At 39.5% G+C, this 19351-nt stretch overlaps 1 protein-coding gene across 2 annotated transcripts in view; it reads left to right on the top strand.

Moving 5' to 3' along the window:
- Nup205 (nucleoporin 205) overlaps window positions 1–19351 on the top strand; it is a 65774-nt gene that overhangs the window by 20476 nt on the left and 25947 nt on the right. For both annotated transcript variants that reach the window (XM_032906762.1, XM_032906761.1), the window contains exons 12-23: window positions 749–954; window positions 2225–2407; window positions 3794–3844; window positions 5234–5443; window positions 7923–8022; window positions 8535–8672; window positions 10178–10367; window positions 11912–12032; window positions 13640–13721; window positions 13960–14124; window positions 14442–14566; window positions 17784–17898. In XM_032906762.1, the coding sequence (XP_032762653.1) occupies window positions 749–954; window positions 2225–2407; window positions 3794–3844; window positions 5234–5443; window positions 7923–8022; window positions 8535–8672; window positions 10178–10367; window positions 11912–12032; window positions 13640–13721; window positions 13960–14124; window positions 14442–14566; window positions 17784–17898 (1686 nt within the window). The remainder of the gene's footprint in view (window positions 1–748; window positions 955–2224; window positions 2408–3793; window positions 3845–5233; window positions 5444–7922; window positions 8023–8534; window positions 8673–10177; window positions 10368–11911; window positions 12033–13639; window positions 13722–13959; window positions 14125–14441; window positions 14567–17783; window positions 17899–19351) is intronic.

Genomic DNA, 19351 nt, shown 5'->3' with positions numbered 1-19351 from the left:
TTCTCATTACTGATTTTCAGACTCAGGTGTGGTTAATTCAGATACACTGCCAAAAGGGAAAAGAAATGAAATATGTGGCTACATATTTTTATTTTTGCTTTTATATGTGAAGAAAATGAGGTTTGAGGAAGCTACATTTTAATATACCTAAGGTGACAGGTTGGAGGAGCCGTGACTGAAATGGATCTGTGGCTCTGAAGTCAGCGTTTGGCTACTTTGTTATGGCCTGCTTATCCTGTTTGTAGTGCTATGCTCTGCAATGTTTAGCATGCAATGGAATATTTTAATTTATAGATCTATGCTGTACTTACCTTTTCTGAGAATTCAAGCTCAACTCTTGTGAATTATTTGGTAGGAAAAACCAGCCTTTTTTTTTTTTTTAAGTGTGACAGGATGAGAACTCCTGGGTAGTTAGCAGGTAAATGGTATGCAAAGTCACATGGAGTTCATACATGGGTGCTACCTCATCCTTAGGTCTGAGCAAATGAATTCAGAGGGAGGGATTCTGATCCCTTTCAGCATACCTCTTACCTACACAAAACAACACTGCTCATGTAGGACAGATTGACTGTCTGCTAAGACATAGACAAACAAATGATATTAATTAAATTATTCTTAGACTCCAAGCAAACAACCAGACCTTTTGTTGTAAGGCTAGACTAGAGCCTCTCATGTGGTAGGCAGGACTTTGAGCCCTAAATAGTCAGTTTTTTGTTTTTTTAAAAAATTGTGTTGCTTTTCTTTTCAGTTGAAAACATTCAGGGAGCAGGTGGCAGTCCTGTTTCCTGGGAGCATTTCTTCCACTCCTTATTGCTTTACCATGAGCATCTCCGAAAGGACCTGCCAAGTGCAGATAGTGTCCAGTACCGGCACCTTCCTTCACGCGGCATCACCCAGAAGGAGCAAGATGGGCTGATCGCTTTTCTCCAGCTGACATCTACTATCATTACTTGGGTAGGTAGCCCATCCACAGAAGGCGGTGGTTTGTGTTGTAGCACGGTGACATCCCAAATGGCCAAGCATTTTCTTTTCGTGATTAATGTTTATGAGTGATATATTTAGCACATGCATACTGTTTATCCTTAGGCTCTTGTGTTTTAGACTTTCAATGGTATAATTTATGCTAGTTCTGGTCATTACAGAATCTTAATTTGAAAATTATAGCTAGAACATGTTAAAAAGTAGAGGAAAAGAAAGGAGGGGTCAGTTGTGTGTGCATCCTTCTAGAAGGTAACTGGCAGAGGCGCTGAGGCACACACACGTGTCAGTCTGTATGTGTGCACAAAGAGTAGTTGTCATGGAAAAGAAAGTTACTGCATCATTTTAGCTGCTTCTCCCAAATTAGTCTGCCTTCAGCATCTACTTTTCATAGAATAGAACTCCAAGTTCATCCTGGAGTGAAATGAACTGCTCAGGTTGACGTTTGTCTGCAATATAGAAATGTGTTTTCTAGTTTTCTAATCATTTTTAATGTTACTATGCTTTAAAAATACCAACTTCTTATAATGTCTTATTGAAATAAAATAAAGTAATCCTTGATAAAATATTTCTGAAAAGTTATTTTTTAAAAAATAATATTTTCTTTATATGTGTGAATACACAGTTCTTGTTTTCAGACACACCAGAAGAAGGCATCGGATCCCATTACAGATGGTTGTGAGCCACCATGTGGTTGCTGGGAATTGGACTCAGGACCTCTTCAAGAGCAGTCAGTGCTCTTAACCGCTGAGCTATCTCTTCAGCTCCTTAAAAAGTTATTTGGTGACTCATTCATGAGTTAGATATATTTTGGTGTAATAATACTATTGTTCTAGAAAGGACTTAATAGTGGCTTTGATTTTTGTCACTCTAGTAGACCATTTATATGTTTGTAGTAGTATTTCTATTCTTGGGTCTATCAAAGAAATTCTTAGAAATTTAACTCCCATTCTAAACTAGTAATCTGATTTAATCTACTAGTAGGATTCCAGCTAAAAGATAGGTTCTTTGTTTGGTGTATACCAAGTGTATACAGCGCACTATGTCTTGCTGATCGCTTTCTGTGGCTGTGACTTGGTAGTAGGTGCCTGTACACATCTTCAGGAGGCCAAGTCAGGAGCACAGCTTGAGTTAATGGGGTCAGAGGCCAGTATGGCAGCATAGCAAGAGCCATTCTCAGAAAACAAAACACAAGCATAATAAATGAGTAAAATGTCTATCTTGTTGTTTTGTGTTCCAATCTCAGAGTGAAAATGCTCGCCTGGCGCTCTGTGAACATCCCCAGTGGACTCCCGTTGTGGTGATTTTGGGGCTCCTGCAGTGCAGTATTCCTCCAGCTCTCAAAGCTGAGCTACTGAAGACACTTGCAGCTTTTGGGAAGTCTCCTGAAATTGCCGCTTCTCTCTGGCAGTCATTGGAGTACACGCAGGTGGTGCCCTGACCTTTGTTACTGTATGCTTTAGAGGATGGTAATACTGTAGGGACAAGAGCGCCTGGTGGAAATGTACAGTACTCCAGGACTTCTGTGTAGGAAGGTAGGGTTTGGGAGCCAAGCATTGCATTTAGGTTGTTTTCTTGCTTCGCTTCACAACCTCAACTAGGTTACCAAAGATAGGTTCTTCAAGTAACTTTAAAGATCTTCATTCCTAAGATGAGTGAGATATTACTTGTGTGGCAGACTGCTACCATTGTCTTTGAGATCATGCTAATTGATGTAAGCCTTCAGACATACTGTACTCATTAAATGCAGGAAATAGATCATCATATTTTCTATACTGTTCCTTTCTCCCATGCCCTTCCTGCCTGAAACTAGGAGAGGGACATATTATGTAGCATCTGTTACCATGGCTTCACCACTAAAGAGTCTATTGGATAAGTTTACAGATGTTTTCACAGCAGCTGGATGACTTTTCATGGTGGATATAAAAGGCTCATAAGCTATGGGCATAAGTGGAAGTGGATTGACTGCAGGAACTTTTTTGACTTGCATTCAATTACACCATCATAGAAGGGAAATTTAAGGGTTGCATGGTATTTGATATCTCACTGAGTCTTTTTTTCTAAAAGTCAGCTTTGTTGAAATTATTCCATTAAGTATTGTTATTTTCTTTGTGATAAAAGTGGAAAGAATATGTTTTAAAGCAGTGGCTCTCAGCCTTCCCAATGCTGCTACCTTTGAATACAGTTCCTCGTGTTATGATGACCCCCACCCATAAAATTATTTTCATTGCTACTTTATAACTGTTATGAATTATAAATAAATATTTGATATGTGACTTCTGTGAATTGGACCCTTAAAGGGGTCACAAAGGGGTCACGGCCCACAGGTTGAGAGCCACTCTTATAGCAGTACCTCCAGGGAGATGCTTACGTGGAATGTTATTTGTCTCAGAGGGTTGGGATTATTTTTCATTATTCACACAAACAACTGTTTTCCAGTATCAGAGGCTTCTAGATTTTTCCAAGTGTGTATCTGGAAGATGAGAATAATTATTTAAAGTAATTAATGCTTTACCATAAGTCTGCTACGCCCCTTCTGATCCATAGTATGTCCTGAGTGCTTACTGCTTTGTAATATGATAGGGTTCAGGCTTTTCAGAAAAAAAGTAAATTGTGTGCTCTTAGGATTTACAAGTTTCCTGTACTTTACAAAACCGAAAGTTGTGTCTGCCACACTGCTAATGAAAGTTGACTAGTGTCTTCTTGGTGATCACTTGTGATAGAGTGGGTGGTGGTGGAGACAGGTAACTGTTGGAAGGCCATTATTGCTCCTCGGTGGACAAGAATGCTCATGACAGGTTTTTCTTACTTCCAGATACTGCAGACTGTCAGGGTTCCAAGCCAGAGGCAAGCTATTGGTATTGAGGTAAGGTTTCCCTTTTTAGGTTCAACACTATATTCATCCATTCAGCAATGCCAAAATAAGATTGTGGAAAGTTACTCGTCCATAAAGTTTCTGTAGTTTTTAAATGTAATATATTTAATTTTTGAGAGTTTTCTTAATGGTGCTGAAATAGAGATAAAACTTTTTATTTTGATTTTATATGTTTACTGTATGGTCATGTGTGTGCCTAGGCACATATGTACCATAGTATGTATGTGGAGGCCAGAGAGCCTTGGGGAGTCAGTTCTTTTCTTTTCATACTGTGAGACTCTGGGGATCACACTCGGTCATTGGGCTTAGAGGCAAGCTTCTTTCTCCACTCCGGAGTCAATGAAAGAAACTAAAATATGCTCACAGTTGAAAGAGAATGTCACATGACAGCCATTCAAATTGAAAGTCTTGATTGGAATTGTTTTAATTAGGTTAGTTAAGTCAACTTGAGTTTAATGTTTTATTTTATTAAGGTAATGCCTTGTTTTGTAGCTCTGGCTGACCTTGATCTTTTGGTAGTCCTTCTGCCTCAGATTCTTATGTACTGGGATAACAGGCATAAGCCACCACCCCTAATGTGAAAAATTATTTCTGTTCTCCTTTTTATTTGTTTGCTTTGCAGGAAGGTGGCATATGCCATGACATGTCAGTGGAGGGCAGAGGAAAACTTTTAGTTGTTTGTTCACTCTCCAGATATAGGTTCTGGGTATCAAATTCACATCTTCAGACTTTAGCAGAGAGCACCCTTACCTACTGAGTCCTTTCACTGTCTCCTCTCTTTTTCTTTTACTTTTGAGATTATAATTACATCATCTCTCTGTTTCCTTTCCTCCCTCCAAATCCTCCATGTATGTCTCTTTGTTTTTTTTGAAATTCATGGCCTCTTTTCATTAATTGATGTTATATGCATATATGTGTGCATATATATATGTATATATATATAAATGTATGTGTATACGTATACATATATATTCCTAAATACAACCTGCTCAGTCTACATAATGTCACTCGTATGTATAACCAGTTGGTGTACTGTGTCCTTTTTTTTTTTTTCGGAGCTAGGGACCAAACCCAGAGCCTTGCGCTTGCTAGGCAAGCGCGCTACCACTGAGCTAAATCCCCAACCCCTGTGCCCTTCTTTTTAAAAGAAGCATGTAAAATCTTTTTTTATTTCAAGGTTAAGATAATGTGTGAAAATTTAAAATTTTTCTCATTCATTTTGATTGATGTACTTCGGTGTCTTTTCTGCTAAGTAGGAAATGGTACTATGTGTTACTTTTCTTATGTGGTGATATATCATTGTTAATGAGTTAGTATTGGCAAAGTGCTTTACATCTCATAGTTTTATATTGTTAATTTTCTTTATTCTTTTGTTTGAAGGTTGAACTCAATGAAATAGAGTCCCGGTGTGAAGAGTATCCCCTGACTAGGGCCTTTTGCCAGTTGATCAGTACCCTGGTGGAGAGCTCATTCCCTTCTAATCTGGGTGCTGGCCTGCGCCCCCCTGGCTTTGACCCTTATTTGCAGTTCCTGAGAGATTCTGTGTTTCTCCGATTCCGTACAAGAGCTTACCGGAGAGCCGCTGAAAAGGTTATGTTCAGAGTAAACCATTTCTCTCCTATGAATTTACTGTCGCTTCTTTTATCCAAGGAGTAAGGGCCTATAAATTTACTTTAGCTTTTGGAAGTTAATAAAAATCCTAATTCTGTTATTCCTCTCAGATTATTATTTTATGTGTCTTACAAATAAAATCAAAGACACATATTAATGATCTCTGACAGGGATTTTCTGATGGGAGCTCACAATCCTTAACTGAACACTTTGAGACAAGATCTCGCCATGTCTAATTGAACAGTTTTACTAAAATTGAGCTAAAACCTTTCTACCTTTGTTGGGAACACATGGGATGCTTTAAAGTAGGAATTGTATCAATTCAGGCTGACGTGTTAGTTTTGTTAGCAGTTCTAGGTGGTGGATTATTCACTCAGGAAAGCTCTGTTGAAAGCTGGTGGACTTAGCTGCCGTGGGTGAATGCTGGCGGCAGTTCTTAGCACATTCTATGTACATCTGGGCTCTGCTCCTAGATACCTTGGAGCTCATTGTATATATCAGTTGATGTAACTATAGTATTACCTCGAGGCAGGTACTATTAATGTTCCAATTTTACAGATGGAGGCTTAGCAAAGTTAAGGAACTTGCCTAAGTTCCAGGACCAGGATTTGAACATAGGACTCTGTCTTCAGATCCAAGCTCATAACCACTAAGCTATGTAAGAGACCCTTCCAGGTTCTTATGTAGTTCACCTTTAGTTTGTAGTACTGTTTATTATCTCACAGAATGTCCTTGGGTATAGGAACATTTCCGCTTTATTAGTTTTCTGTTTGTTTTTAGCCCATTGGATGTTTTGTTATATTAATGATTATAAAAAGAATTTGGTTCATGCTAATATTGGACAGTTCAGAGCAAAAGAAATTATATTACCCCTTAACCCTGTCACCAAAATAAAAATCATGATTTCTAGTCTTTTTTCTTATTTAACATTTAAATAACATTAGGAAGACTATCTTACAGGCTTGGCAGTGATGATACATGCCTTTAATCCCAGCACTCAGGAGGCAGAGGAAGGTGGGTTTTTGTGAGTTTGAGGCCAGGGCTACATAGAGAAACCCTGTCTTAAAAAATAAAAAATAACATAATAAAAATACCCCCCCCCCAAAAAAAAACCTTACATTACTTTATATTCTTTGTCATATAGAATCATGGAGATTTCAAGTAATTATGAAATATTTGGCTTTTCGATTGCTGCATAGACTCCATTCCTTCTATTTGTACCTTGCATAGTCTGGTTCATTGTATTTTCACAGCAGTTACAACCATGCTTCATTGAATGTCATTTCAGATGAGCAGTGCATGCTTGGTCATTACAGTCTTTTCAGCAAAATGTCCTGACACATATTTTGTACTTGTTTTAAATGTCCTGTTTGCACTTTACAAGGTCGTTATGGCCAAGGTGTTTGTAATACTGGTCAGCTATGCACTTTCCAGATAACTTCCGCTCATATGAAGCTGCCCCTCAAACATTGCTGCTTTCTCTGCTGCCACCTATTTTATTGTCCCTGAAAAGTTTTTGTCAGGTTTAGAATGTTTTTTTTTAATTGAAGCCTTCTTTAGCTTAACTTAGCTAAATATATCTTAAAATAATGGATTCTCATGAAAACATTGCTTTGTGTTGAAATAAATGCTAGGGTGTTAGAGGTAGTAGATTTAACAATATCTAAGTTTATTATCTGATAATACCTTTAAAAAAAATCCAAAGAGGCCACAGTTCTTTTATAAATAATCCAAATATATAAATGTATAATCCATATATAAAAATCAAATAGTACCATTCCAAAACTCAGCCCTGATAAAACTTCATAGTTAATGACTTTTACAAAAGCAGCTTGCGTACAGTGTAAAGCCCAGTGCTGCAGACCTCCATAGTGGCGCTGCAGCTGTGCTCTGGTAGAGCAGTGGCTATGCACGCCCAGCCCAGGCTTAGTCTCCAGTGCCACAAAAGTAAGTAGACTATGTAATAAGATACCCTGTGCAGGGGATGTAGCTGGACACAGGGGTCCTTCCCTGTAAAGTTTTTTAAATCCTTCTTTAACAGTAAAATGGTCATGGGGTCATTTGGGGCATTTTGACTGGTTGTTGATTCATTCACTGTGCTGAGCCATCACATGAGTTTCTTAGAAAAAATGTGAAATATTTGACCTTTAGAGAACTCTGGTATTGTGTAATTGTAAAGTGAACATTCAGGTGCTAAAACCTAAACCTTGTAACTGAGCTCAAACTTTGGCTGTAGAGATACTTTGTAAATAGTATTTAAAACATGTTTTTCTGAAAAAAAAAATATCTGTTACCTTAGACAAGATTTAACAAGGTAAATTAAGATTGCATTGCATAAATTTATAAAGTACACAAGGGACTTGATTTGTTTCCTGGAGAGCAAAGTGAAGAGAGTGAAAGACTTGACAAGTCCCCACCCTGGACTGTCGTTATTACTGACATACATGTTTTCCTCCAGTGGGAAGTCGCTGAGGTTGTCCTGGAAGTGTTTTATAAGCTGTTGAGAGATTATGAGCCCCAGCTTGAAGATTTTGTAGATCAGTTTGTGGAGCTACAAGGTAATTTAATTCTGTCACTTTTCAAAGTATTCATGATTTAGTGATTATATATATAAATGCAAGTTAAGATTTATGAGTTAAATTAGAATTTAATTTTTGCTTTATTGTTTTAATCATGTTCTGTTCAAGAGAGAAAGTAGAATTTTTGGGTACTGGCTCTCATGTGCACCTCAGTCTTTCCTGTGTGGAATTGCTACTCTTAATAGTTTGTGTCTCTGTCTGTGACTTGAAGCTTGCCTTCACCTGTGTTAATCCTATTTAAGTTACAGTGTCATACATTTCACAAAAACAATGGCTATAACAAAAATTCTAATTGAGGGGCCAGTAAAATGGCCACTAATTGATTCTTTATAGGCAATGACATCTGCACTAAGTCTGTCACCTTTGTTCGTCCGTTGGATCTACACCGGAGGAGTTAGTTCTCTTCCAGAACGCACATATACACTAAATACATAAGCAAATAGTATTAAACCAGGACTGATTCACTGTCTTTTGGATTGTGTACTGTTTAGGAGAAGAGATCATAGCCTATAAGCCTCCTGGCTTTAGTCTGATGTACCATCTTCTGAACGAGTCACCGATGTTGGAACTTGCCCTCAGCTTACTGGAAGAAGGAGTTAAACAGCTTGATACCTATGCTCCTTTCCCTGGTATGTGTCTGAAAGTCTCTCTGCCCTCAAAACTGTTGACACCTTCACCTTTTGTAAATAGAGCATTTACTGGAGATGATCTTTGACATTCTTTGGTACTCTCTTATCTAACAGTGCTATTTTCAGTGAGTCAGTATGAGTACACATAGACTGAATTCAGTACAGATACTTGTTGGATCTGACTACCTCATTGCAAGGTCATCTGTAGATAATTAAAGAGATCTTTATCACTTTCATGTCTTTAACATGTTTAACTCTGAATCTGAAATCTCATGACACTTACAAAAACACTATAGAATCTGGCTCATAGTGGTTCTATGTGCTTTCTATGCAGTTGGCTTAAAAGCATAGCATGTATTTTACCCTATTTAATTTGCACAGAAGCCTTCGGTGGTAGATCTTCTTTCCATTTGCCAAAAAGATGTACAGACAGGGTACACTGAGAGTGGGGGTTTAAACCTAGACAGTTCGGCCCCAGAGCTCGTGTTTCTTACTGCTGTGCTGTATTGCCTCTAATGTGGCAGGGATCTGAAATAGGAAAGTCACAGTCTAAACACAGGATTGTAACTGTATAATTCACAGATAAGAAACAGTAGAAAGGCCACATTTTAAATTTGAAGGGTTGAGATGACAGGTGATTTTTATATACTTTTTGCTTCTTTATTTTCTTTTTAAAGAACCTAACCCTTTTTTAAGGATTATTTTTATTTTATGTATGTGACTGTTTTGCTTGCAAGTATATATCTGTATCATGCACATGCCTGGTGCCTATGGAAGCCTGAGGAAGGTATCAGATTCCCTGTAATTGGAGCTGTAATAGGTTGTGAGTTACCGTCTGAGTGCTGAGAACAGAACCCAGATTCTCCTCACGAGCCCTGAGTGCTCTTAACCACTGGGCCATGTCTTCAGCTTGCTAGTGTCTTTATTTTCACAGTGATTGTCTTATTTGGAGTCGGTTTCTCACTTTGAGCACTGTTGACAGTTTAGCTGATTGTTCTTTGTTGTGGGTGCTGTACTGTGTGCTGTAGGCTTCTGTCTCCTGGATGGCAGTTGTACCTTCCTATCAGGACAAATAAGAGTGTTTTAGGTGCAAGTGTTCACTGGGGACAAATCATCCCACTCTGAGAGCCATTGCGTCACATATCGGGATGTCCTGCATATCAGATATTTACATTACAGTTCATAATAGTAGCAAAATTACAGTTTTGAAGTAGCAATGAAAATAACTTTATGGTTGTAGGTCACCACAACATGAGGAACTGTGTTAAAGGGACCCAGCATCAGGAAGGCTGAGAACCGCTACCCTAAAGGATCACAGAAAAGATAAAAGAGAAGTTAATAGCTGAATAGCATGGGCCATGGATATAGCTGGTTTTATATGGGTGGAAGCTGCTGTTTGAAGGTGCTGTTGAAAGTTTGTGAAAACAGACTTTCTGAGACTAAAGCGTGCCTTTTAGTTTTTTCTCTTAAGCACATTTAGATTGTAATTTCATTGGGGGTTACAGGAAAGAAACACCTGGAAAAAGCAGTTCAGCATTGCCTCGCACTCCTCAACCTCACTCTGCAAAAGGAGAACCTTTTCATGGACCTTCTGAGAGAGAGTCAGCTGGCTCTCATCGTCTCGCCTCTGGAACAGCTCTTGCAGGGAATTAACCCTAGGACTAAGAAGGCAGACAATGTGGTTAACATTGCCAGGTGAGTGACCCGAGTCACAGCAGAAGGAGACGGAGGCCACTCTAGCTTTATTTTTCTCTTTTTTTGGTGCATATTTAATATACCACAGATTGTTGGTTTTGGGCTATTTTATTTTGTTTTGAGACACAGTTTCTCTGTGTTAGCCCTGGCCACCCTGGGACTTGCTCTGTAGACCAGGCTGGCTTTGAACTCAAATTTGCTTGCCTCTGCCTCCTGAGTGCTGGGAGTCAAGACATACACGAACATGTCCTGGCTGGTTTTGACCTACTGTAATATTACCCAATTCTACTCCTTTGATTGTAATTACTCTGAGCCATACTGTGTCTTTTCTTTTTTTCTCTTCCTAGTACACTCTATGTCCTAAAAATTTCTAGGTTTGAGATGAATAGTGTTTGTCTTTTGTAGGAAACTTGAATGTTTGGACAGTGGGGATAGAGAGCTCCCTCCAGTCCTCTGTGTGTGTGTGTGTGTGTGTGTGTGTGTGTGTGTGTGTGTGTGTGTGTGTGTGTGTGTGTGTGTGTGTGTGTGTGTTGGCTTGTAGGAACCTTGATGATCACTTACCTCAGCTTCATGTAGTGGTTTGTGGAGGTGCTTGTGCTCATAAATCCTTTTGTGAGCACACAGTCTTGTTGTCCCCTTGTCTCAGTTATGGTTTAAATTGCTGTGATAAAACAATGTGACCAAAAGCAAAAATTAAGGAGAAAAATATTTCATCTTACAGCTCTCAGATCATACTCTGTCACTGATGGAGGTCAGGGAGGAACTAGAGGCAGGAACTGAATCTGAGAACATGGAGAGTGTTATTGACCTGCTCCTCATGACTTACTCAGCTTCTTACAGCTCCCAGGACCACCAGCCTGGAGGAGGCATTGCCCATAGAGAGCTGAGCCCTTCCACATGAACCATTAATCAAGAAAACAACTCTCTTGCTCATGGGTCAGTTTGGTGAGATAATCTTCTCAGTTGAGGTTTCCTCCTCCAAACTGACTCTGGTTTGTGTCTGGTTGACATGAAATTAGCCAGCCCAGTCCTCCTTAATCACCTATTAGTACTTGGTTTGCTACATATACAAAGGCCCTTTTCTAAATAGTCCTTGTGGGTTAAGACTTTAGATATTTTGGAAGGACATGATTCAGACTGTGGCAAATTCTTTGTAGCTAGAAGGAGGACACCTTTCTTTCATTTGTCCAAAGTATTATATAGGGAGGTGAACCTTTGGCTTGAGTTTTCTGTCTTTTTTTCTTTTAAGAGTTATTTTTAAGAGTATTTTTAATTTTTATATGTACTTGCGTGTGCCTGCTTGTCTCTATGTGCATCACACACATACGTGAACCTGCAAGTCAGAGATGAGGCTGGATCCTTTGCAGCTGGAGGTTGACATAGTTGTAGGTAGGTGTAGGTGCTGAGAGCCAAACCCAAGGTCCTTTGCTAGAATAGCACATGCACTTAACCGCAAGCCATCTCTCGAGCCCCTAAGTTTTCTTTATTGAGGATAGTGAGAAGCCAAGTTTGAATACATTGTTCTTTAATGTTTTCTTCTGAAGGTATCTGTATCATGGAAACAGTAATCCTGAATTGGCATTTGAAAGTGCAAAGATCCTCTGCTGTATCTCTTGCAATTCCAACATTCAGATCAAAATGGTTGGCGATTTCACACATGACCAGGTAACTGATTTCATTGAGGGTGCTCTCTGTCCATCATAGTGTCTGGGTGAATTGTACTTTTATTTGTGGAATGATTCTCTAAGAGTAAATGTACTTGACTGTGAATTGTCTTTGAAGTTAATGCTTTTCACAGTGTAGTACCTTCTGTAGTGTGCACTGTGTAATGTTTACATACCAGTATGTGACCGTATAGCCACAAAATAGCTGTTACTCTAAGCATTTGAAGCAATTGGGTTTGTAGTCACAATACCTGTTTGCTGAGCTAATTATCTCTGTAGTTCTCTGGTAATCCATAGATGTGTTATGTTGGATATTATAGAACATATTTATGGGTCTTTTTTTTCCCCTGAGACCACGCTGCTCCAGTGATCCTCCTGCCTCCACTTCTGGAGTAGTTGACACTATGGGCTTGTGTTCTATACCAGCTCCTTTTTCTTCTGTTCCTAATAGTTTTGTTTCTCTTTTTCTCATTTGAGATGGTGTTGTGTTGCCTCAGCTAGTTCTCGCTCTGCTTAAGAGGTCTCCTAATCCGATCCTAAGGGCGGATTCTGCTCCATAGCTGCTGTGCTCTCCTCAGTGCACAGCTGCATAACTGGCTTTGTATTTCTCCTGTAAACATCTAGTGTCTGTAAGAAGTGTCTGAACTTTACCTTTTTGGATCCTCCTCAGCAGTGTTTTAAAACAGGACGGGGATGAAGACGTATGCATAGGTGGTTGTGGGTCAGAGGACAGCCTATGAGAGTCAGTTTGATCTTTTACCACATACTTCATTATTCTCAGCAGCCTGTACCCTTACTCATTTAGCAATCTCCCTGGCCCTAGATCTTCATTTGGCTGCAGTTTTTGTATTATAAGACCTTTCATATGACTCTTCGCTGCCACTGCGTCAGTAGTAAGCTCTAGTAACAAATCAGAGTGGCCTCCCATCTTATAAATGCCCTTGAAGTGAGGGCACCATCAAGGCTGAGAGTTACTGTAAGATACAGATGTGGCTTCTGGATTCTGGCTTTTCCTTTTAAATGGGTCTGGCTATGTGATCTAGACTGGTTTAGAACCTACGATCCTTCTGTGTCCTCTCCCTCTTAAGTGCTGGGTTACAGGTGTGAGCCACTAGGCTGAGCTTTAAATTAAATACAAGTTATCAGTACTGCTTGCTTGGAGTACACAATTTCTTGCCCCCCCCCCCATCCCTCCTTCCCTTTTCTTTTTATTCTTTGAGGCAGAGTCTCATTATGTAGTCTTGGTTGGCCTGAGACAAAGACTGGACAGATGACTCTTAAACTTAGATCTGCCTGTCTCTGCTTCCCAGGGGCTGGGATTGAAGGTATGTTCACCACACTTGGTCCACTTTCTTTCTTCAGAGGAGGCTGACTGCACACTCAGGGTCATCCTACCTCAGCATCTTTTTTTTTTTTTTTTTTTTTCTTTCTTCTTTTTTTTGGAGCTGGGGACCGAACCCAGGGCCTTGTGCTCGCTAGGCAAGCGCTCTACCACTGAGCTAAATCCCCAACCCCTACCTCAGCCTCTTAAAGTACACCGTGTTTGTCCTTGGCTCTCTATGTAGAGAGACACTGTTAATTTGTCATTTTTCTGTCTTTTATGACCAGAACGTGAGCCAGAAGCTGATGGCTGGATTTGTAGAGTGCTTGGATAGTGAAGACACAGAAGAATTTGTACGTGTAGAAGAGGGTATGGCTCTGATCAATGTGCTTTTACTTCTATATGTACATGGCATAATGAGAACAACCTTGAAACTCTTAATTTTCTAGTGCTGATGTAAGAGAGAGATTAAGAATTTGCTAGAATGAAAAAGTTTTAAGATTGTTTAAATCAAAGCAATATAAAGGTCAATCAAGAATTAAGTAATGTGGGGCTTCATATACATGCTACCTTACATTAATTTGTGTTTTGTGGATTCTGTATTTAGGCTCAGAATTAGAAAAGAAATTAGCTGCAATCCGTCATGAAACGAGAATCCACATCTTGAATCTTCTCATCACATCTCTAGAACGCAGTCCACCCAATCTCGCCCTCTACCTGTTGGGCTTTGAATTGAAGAAACCCATCAGTACCACGAATCTGCAAGACCCAGGTATAGCTGTACCGCACGCTGGCATCTATTTCTTACATGTTTGTTGGTGTAAGTGGTCATTTATTGAATACTGGGTTCATAGGGTAATTTACTTAGAAAGTATGACATATGAAAGTGTTGCAGGTTAGACTTGAGGATCAAAGCTGTCTAAACAGATTTAGTGGATTGGGATTTGTCAGTGTCTGTTAGCAGTATTTGAAAGCATGTTCACAGTTGAGCAAGCATGTGTTTCTGAAATTAGACTTTGGTAAAGAAAGTTTTGAGTTTGTGATGCAGAAACCCTGAGAAAAGTTGAATTTCCTTTTGGTTCCATGTAGGAGTACTAGGCTGCCCTCGGACGTGCCTTCATGCCATCCTGAACATTCTGGAGAAAGGCACCGACGGGAGGAGTGGCCCTGTGGCCGTGCAGGCGTGTCCACAGCTGGCCGAGCTGTGCTACCAGGTACGAGGGGGACCGCACCTGGGGACCAGGCAGGAACCTGAGCAGCTAAGTTTATAGATGGGAGGACACAGTACCTAGGCAGGATAGAAATGAGTTCATTTAGTAGTTCTTCCAGTCTTTCATTTATGGATAAACTCCATGAGGCATAAATACCAACATCCTATAGATCTGAAGATCTTAGCAGTGTGAAGAATGGTGTTTTGGTGGGTTTTACCAGTGGTACTGTATTTAAAGTAGCTCTTTGGGGGCCTACAACAGGCTTGGGTCAAAAGATTCCTGGTTGCCATCTGTGCCCTGTATTTTTGTTGTTGTTGTATTTTTAGAATTCTATATTTTTTTATTGCGTTTTGTGTGCGTGTGTACTTATGTGTAGCAGTCAATTATTTAAACCTGCACTGAGCTCCCAGTGGATGATCACGCTTAGCTTTCTTGCCACCTGCCCAAGTTCTCTGGATTTGTGGAATGAAAAGACTCACACGGGCTGTGTTATTCTTACTATGCCTTACTATGTCAATGACTGGGCCACTCCTGAACCTTCACGTGGCTAACACACTCCCCTTCTACTCCAGATCTGGTTGGGGGAGTTGGCCCCCGGGGCCACTTTCCCTCATTCTTACATGTCTTGGGTTCTTTAGTCTGCTCTCTCTGCCTCCCTGTTGTGGTGATTCTGCGCTTTCTCTCCTCTCTGTTTCTTGCCCAGCCATTGGCTGCTGGCTCTTTATTGACCTATCAAAAACCAGCTGTTAGCAGGGACCTGCAGCGGATGTGCGAATTCCCATGTAAGCACAAATCAAATCCCCAAAACACGTGTACATATCACCACGTTAGGGTGGAGGTCAGAGGGCATTTGGGAGTCAGTTCTTCCTTTCACCATGTCCAGTCCTGGTGATAAACTCAGGCTGTCAGTCTTGGCAATAGATGCCCTAACGCTGAATAGTTTCTCTAGCCCTTGGTCCTGACTTATGCAAAATAAAAAATGATATAGATCTGACTCTAGCCTAGTCTATCTGACTCTATAGGTCCTCACGAAAGGACCTTTGTGTGCAGTGTGAGAGTTGGAAGACAAAGGAAGCCTGTGGCCTTGTTTGTGTTAGACAAGTCCAGTAGCTGAAACTGCACAGACAACTCTGAGCACTGGTTTAAGGGGTATGATCAATTTTACACATATGGAATTTGTAGAGTGTTGGTTATGTCAGTTCAAAAGGGATTAATAGTTGCATGACTTGAGTTTTCTCTCAAACAATGTACTGAGAGAATGTCGCTTAAAGAGCCTGATATATAGGAGTAGTAAGTTCACATAAATGGGTGACTTGTGAATGAAAATTACTGCTGCTTTGCAAATACTGAAATTTACGTTTTGTAGTTAGAAATTCTGCTGACTTAAAGATGTATGACACCTGCTGTCTTAGTGTTTGTTTCACTGCTGTGAAGAGACACCATGACTAAGACAATTCTTATAAAAGATAACATTTAATTGGTTCTGGTTTATAGGTTCACAGGCTTAGTCCATTATCATGGTGGGAAGCATGGCACTGTTTAGGCAGGCATGGCTGGAGGAGTCAAGAATTCTACATCTTGTTCCAGAGGCAAAAAGGCAAAGACTATTTCCCACATGGCTAGAGGAGGGTCCCGCCTGCACATTGGCACACTTTTCTGATAAGGCCGCACTTCAACAAGGCTATACCTTCTAATAGTCCCATTTCTTTTTTTTTTTTTTTTTTTTAAAGACTTATTTATGTATTATATATAAGTACACTGTAGCTGTCTTCAGATACACCAGAAGAGGGCATCGGATCTCTTTACAGATGGTTTTGAGCCACCATGTGGTTGCTGGGAATTGAACTCATGACCTCTGGAAGAGCAGTCGGGTGCTCTTAACCGCTGAGCCATCTCTCCAGCCCAATAGTCCCATTTCTTAAGCCAAGCATATTCCAGCCACCACACCTGCTTTCTACCTCATCATTTATCCTCATTCATTGATTCATCCATTAGTCCATCACTCCATCTACTGGCCTTTTTTTTTTTTTTTTTTAAAGATTTATTATCTATAAGTACACTGTAGCTGTCTTCAGACACACCAGAAGAGGCCATCAGATCTCATTACAGATGGTTGTGAGCCACTATGTGGGTGCTGGGATTTGAACTCAGGACCTCTGGAAGAGCGACAGTGCCCTTAACACTGAACCATCTCTCCAGCTCCTGGGTCTTTTTGTTGTTGTTGTTGTTGTTGTTGTTTTTGTTCTTGGAGACAGCATTTCTCTGTGAAGCCGTGGCTGGCCTCAAACTTACAGCTGGCTTAACTATTGAAAATACATGTCCTTTTGGTTTATTATGAGTAATTTTCATTTTTGTGACATTTTGTCTATTTACTTATTTATGAAAATTATGTACATAATGGAGATATTTGTTTGGTAGATCTACTCAATTTTTCTTAGATTGATATAAATATCCCCCTTCCTCCTAAAGTTGTATTTAGAGCTTATATTTGTTACATGGTGAAGTTTAGACATTTTTATAGTGTTTAATAGTGATTATTATAGTTCTATTAAGTTTTACTATTTTTTTGAAGTTGAGATAAAATAATTGTGATTTTTTTTTTTTCTTTTTCAGAAGTGACTACCAGGCAATACTACTACTAATTGAAATACTAAAGCTTAATTAACTTTGTATATGCATTAATAAATATATTTAGGGTAAGGTCACGAGTTGGGCCTGTCATATGCGACTCATTTTTATTTTGAATGAGAGTCTTGCTGTGTAACCTAGGCTGGCCTTGAATTCATCATTATCCTGCCTCAGCGCCCTAGTTCTGGGGTTATAGGCATGTCTGGCATGTCAATAGTTTGAGCTGTGTTTCACTGTGTTTTCTTGAACTGGTACACCAAGGACCTGGATTTAGAAATCTAAGTTTATGAGGCTGGAGAGGTGGCTCAGCCATTAAGAGCACTGGCTGCTCCTCCAGAGGTCCTGAGTTCAATTCCCAGCCCAGATGGTGGCTCACAACCCTCTGTAATAGGATCTGGTGCTCTTGTCTGACATGCAAGTGTACATAATACAGATAGAGCACTCACATACATAAATAAATAAGTCTTTAAGTACTCTAGGCTTATTTTATACTTGTGATTATTTAGGTTGTTGATGCATCATAATTTTTTTACGTTCATATTTTGTTATCTTAATCAGTCCAGAAATAACGGATTCTCTTTTATTTCATTAGGTGATATATCAGTTATGTGCATGCTCAGATACATCTGGTCCTACTATGAGGTACTTGAGAACCAGCCAGGATTTCTTATTTTCTCAGTTGCAACATCTACCTTTCTCGAACAAAGGTAGGACATTGTATTGCTTTATTACTATCGGTTGGGAAGTCTTTGTTTCAGAATTTGAATATTTGATTGATTGGTTGATTGATAGTGTCTTCTCTGAATCTGGGCTTAGAATTTGAGGTACTCTGCCTTGGCTGGGATTACAGGCATATACCACCATGCCCCCTTCAATCCCTTTTGATTTGGGAGTATTTCTTACATATGAGGTATCCTAGGGACTGTACTCATTTCTAAACATGAAGTTCATTTGTATATGTAAACCTTATAGGAATAGACTGAAGTTAATCTTATCCCATAATTTTAGTATGCCTTCATTTTGTCTGCAACCTGTCATGTGACATACTACACTAGTAGTATTATGTGAGCATTTTATCTTGGAACATGTTGGTTTTGTGTTTGCAGATTAGAATTGGTCAAATTGTGTAACCAGTGTATACACTGGCGTTACTTGGCTAGGTATGGTAGATTCTCATGGCCTTTGGTACTTTTCTGCTGTTACTTTGGATGCTTTTGTAGTTTCTGCTTGAGAAGCCTCCTGTTTTCACTTTCTAGTGTAAAATTACATGACAATAGTCTGTTTGAGGGAATTGGTTCTTTTCTAAAAAAAACATAAAGGTTATGTTAAAGGGATAAGAAAACCACTGAAATTAGAGTGTGTGTATGCATGTGCATGTGCGTGTATGATATGTGTGAGGCTGTGTACATGTCACATTGCACATGTGATGGTCAGAACAGCTTCTCTTCCCACTTCTCCATGAGTTCTTGGGCTTGAACTTGGCTCATCAGGCTTTTGTTGTGATTTTTTTTCTGCTGAGACATCTTACTTGCTTGTGAATGAAAATTACTTAGAGAAATTTCACATTTATATTTGTGTCTTACATGTATTTGAAACTAAACTGCCTTGAAGTAAAACTTTGAAAAGTAATTTTAGACGAAATTATAAATCTAGTTTATTGACATGACTAAGAACTGTTCTAAGCTAATTTAAATTTTATCAAGGTTCTATATTTTTCTTTAGATTAAAAAAATGTATTTAAAATTTTTTGTTTTTCCTGTATGTGTGCCTGGTGTATGCTAACGCCAGAAGAATTCTGTTTGTTTGTTTTGTTGAGCAGGGTCTCTGTGCAGTCCTGGCTGTCCTGGACTCACTCTGAAGCTACACACTATGTCTGGCTCTTCTCTCTCTCTCTCATTTCTTTCTGTCTGTCTTTCTATTAACTATTTACAAACATTTTTCTACACTTGTTTGTGTTAGTCTCTTACACATATAGTGGAACTTTTTATTTTTTATTACATTCTGTGCAACAACATTCCTGTAGAGGTTGAAGGACAACTTTGAGGAGTTGGTTCTGTCCTTTTCCCGTGGGTCCAGGGCTCAATCTTAGCTTACCTTTGATGGCCTTTGGGTTTATGTTATAAAGCCGAGGGTGCTTGAGTTTGTGAGCTCAGACTATTC

Source organism: Rattus rattus, chromosome 6, assembly GCF_011064425.1.
Source record: "Rattus rattus isolate New Zealand chromosome 6, Rrattus_CSIRO_v1, whole genome shotgun sequence".
Lineage (NCBI taxonomy): Eukaryota > Metazoa > Chordata > Mammalia > Rodentia > Muridae > Rattus > Rattus rattus.
Note: the sequence above shows the minus strand (reverse complement) of the source record. Positions and strands in the feature narration are given on the sequence as shown.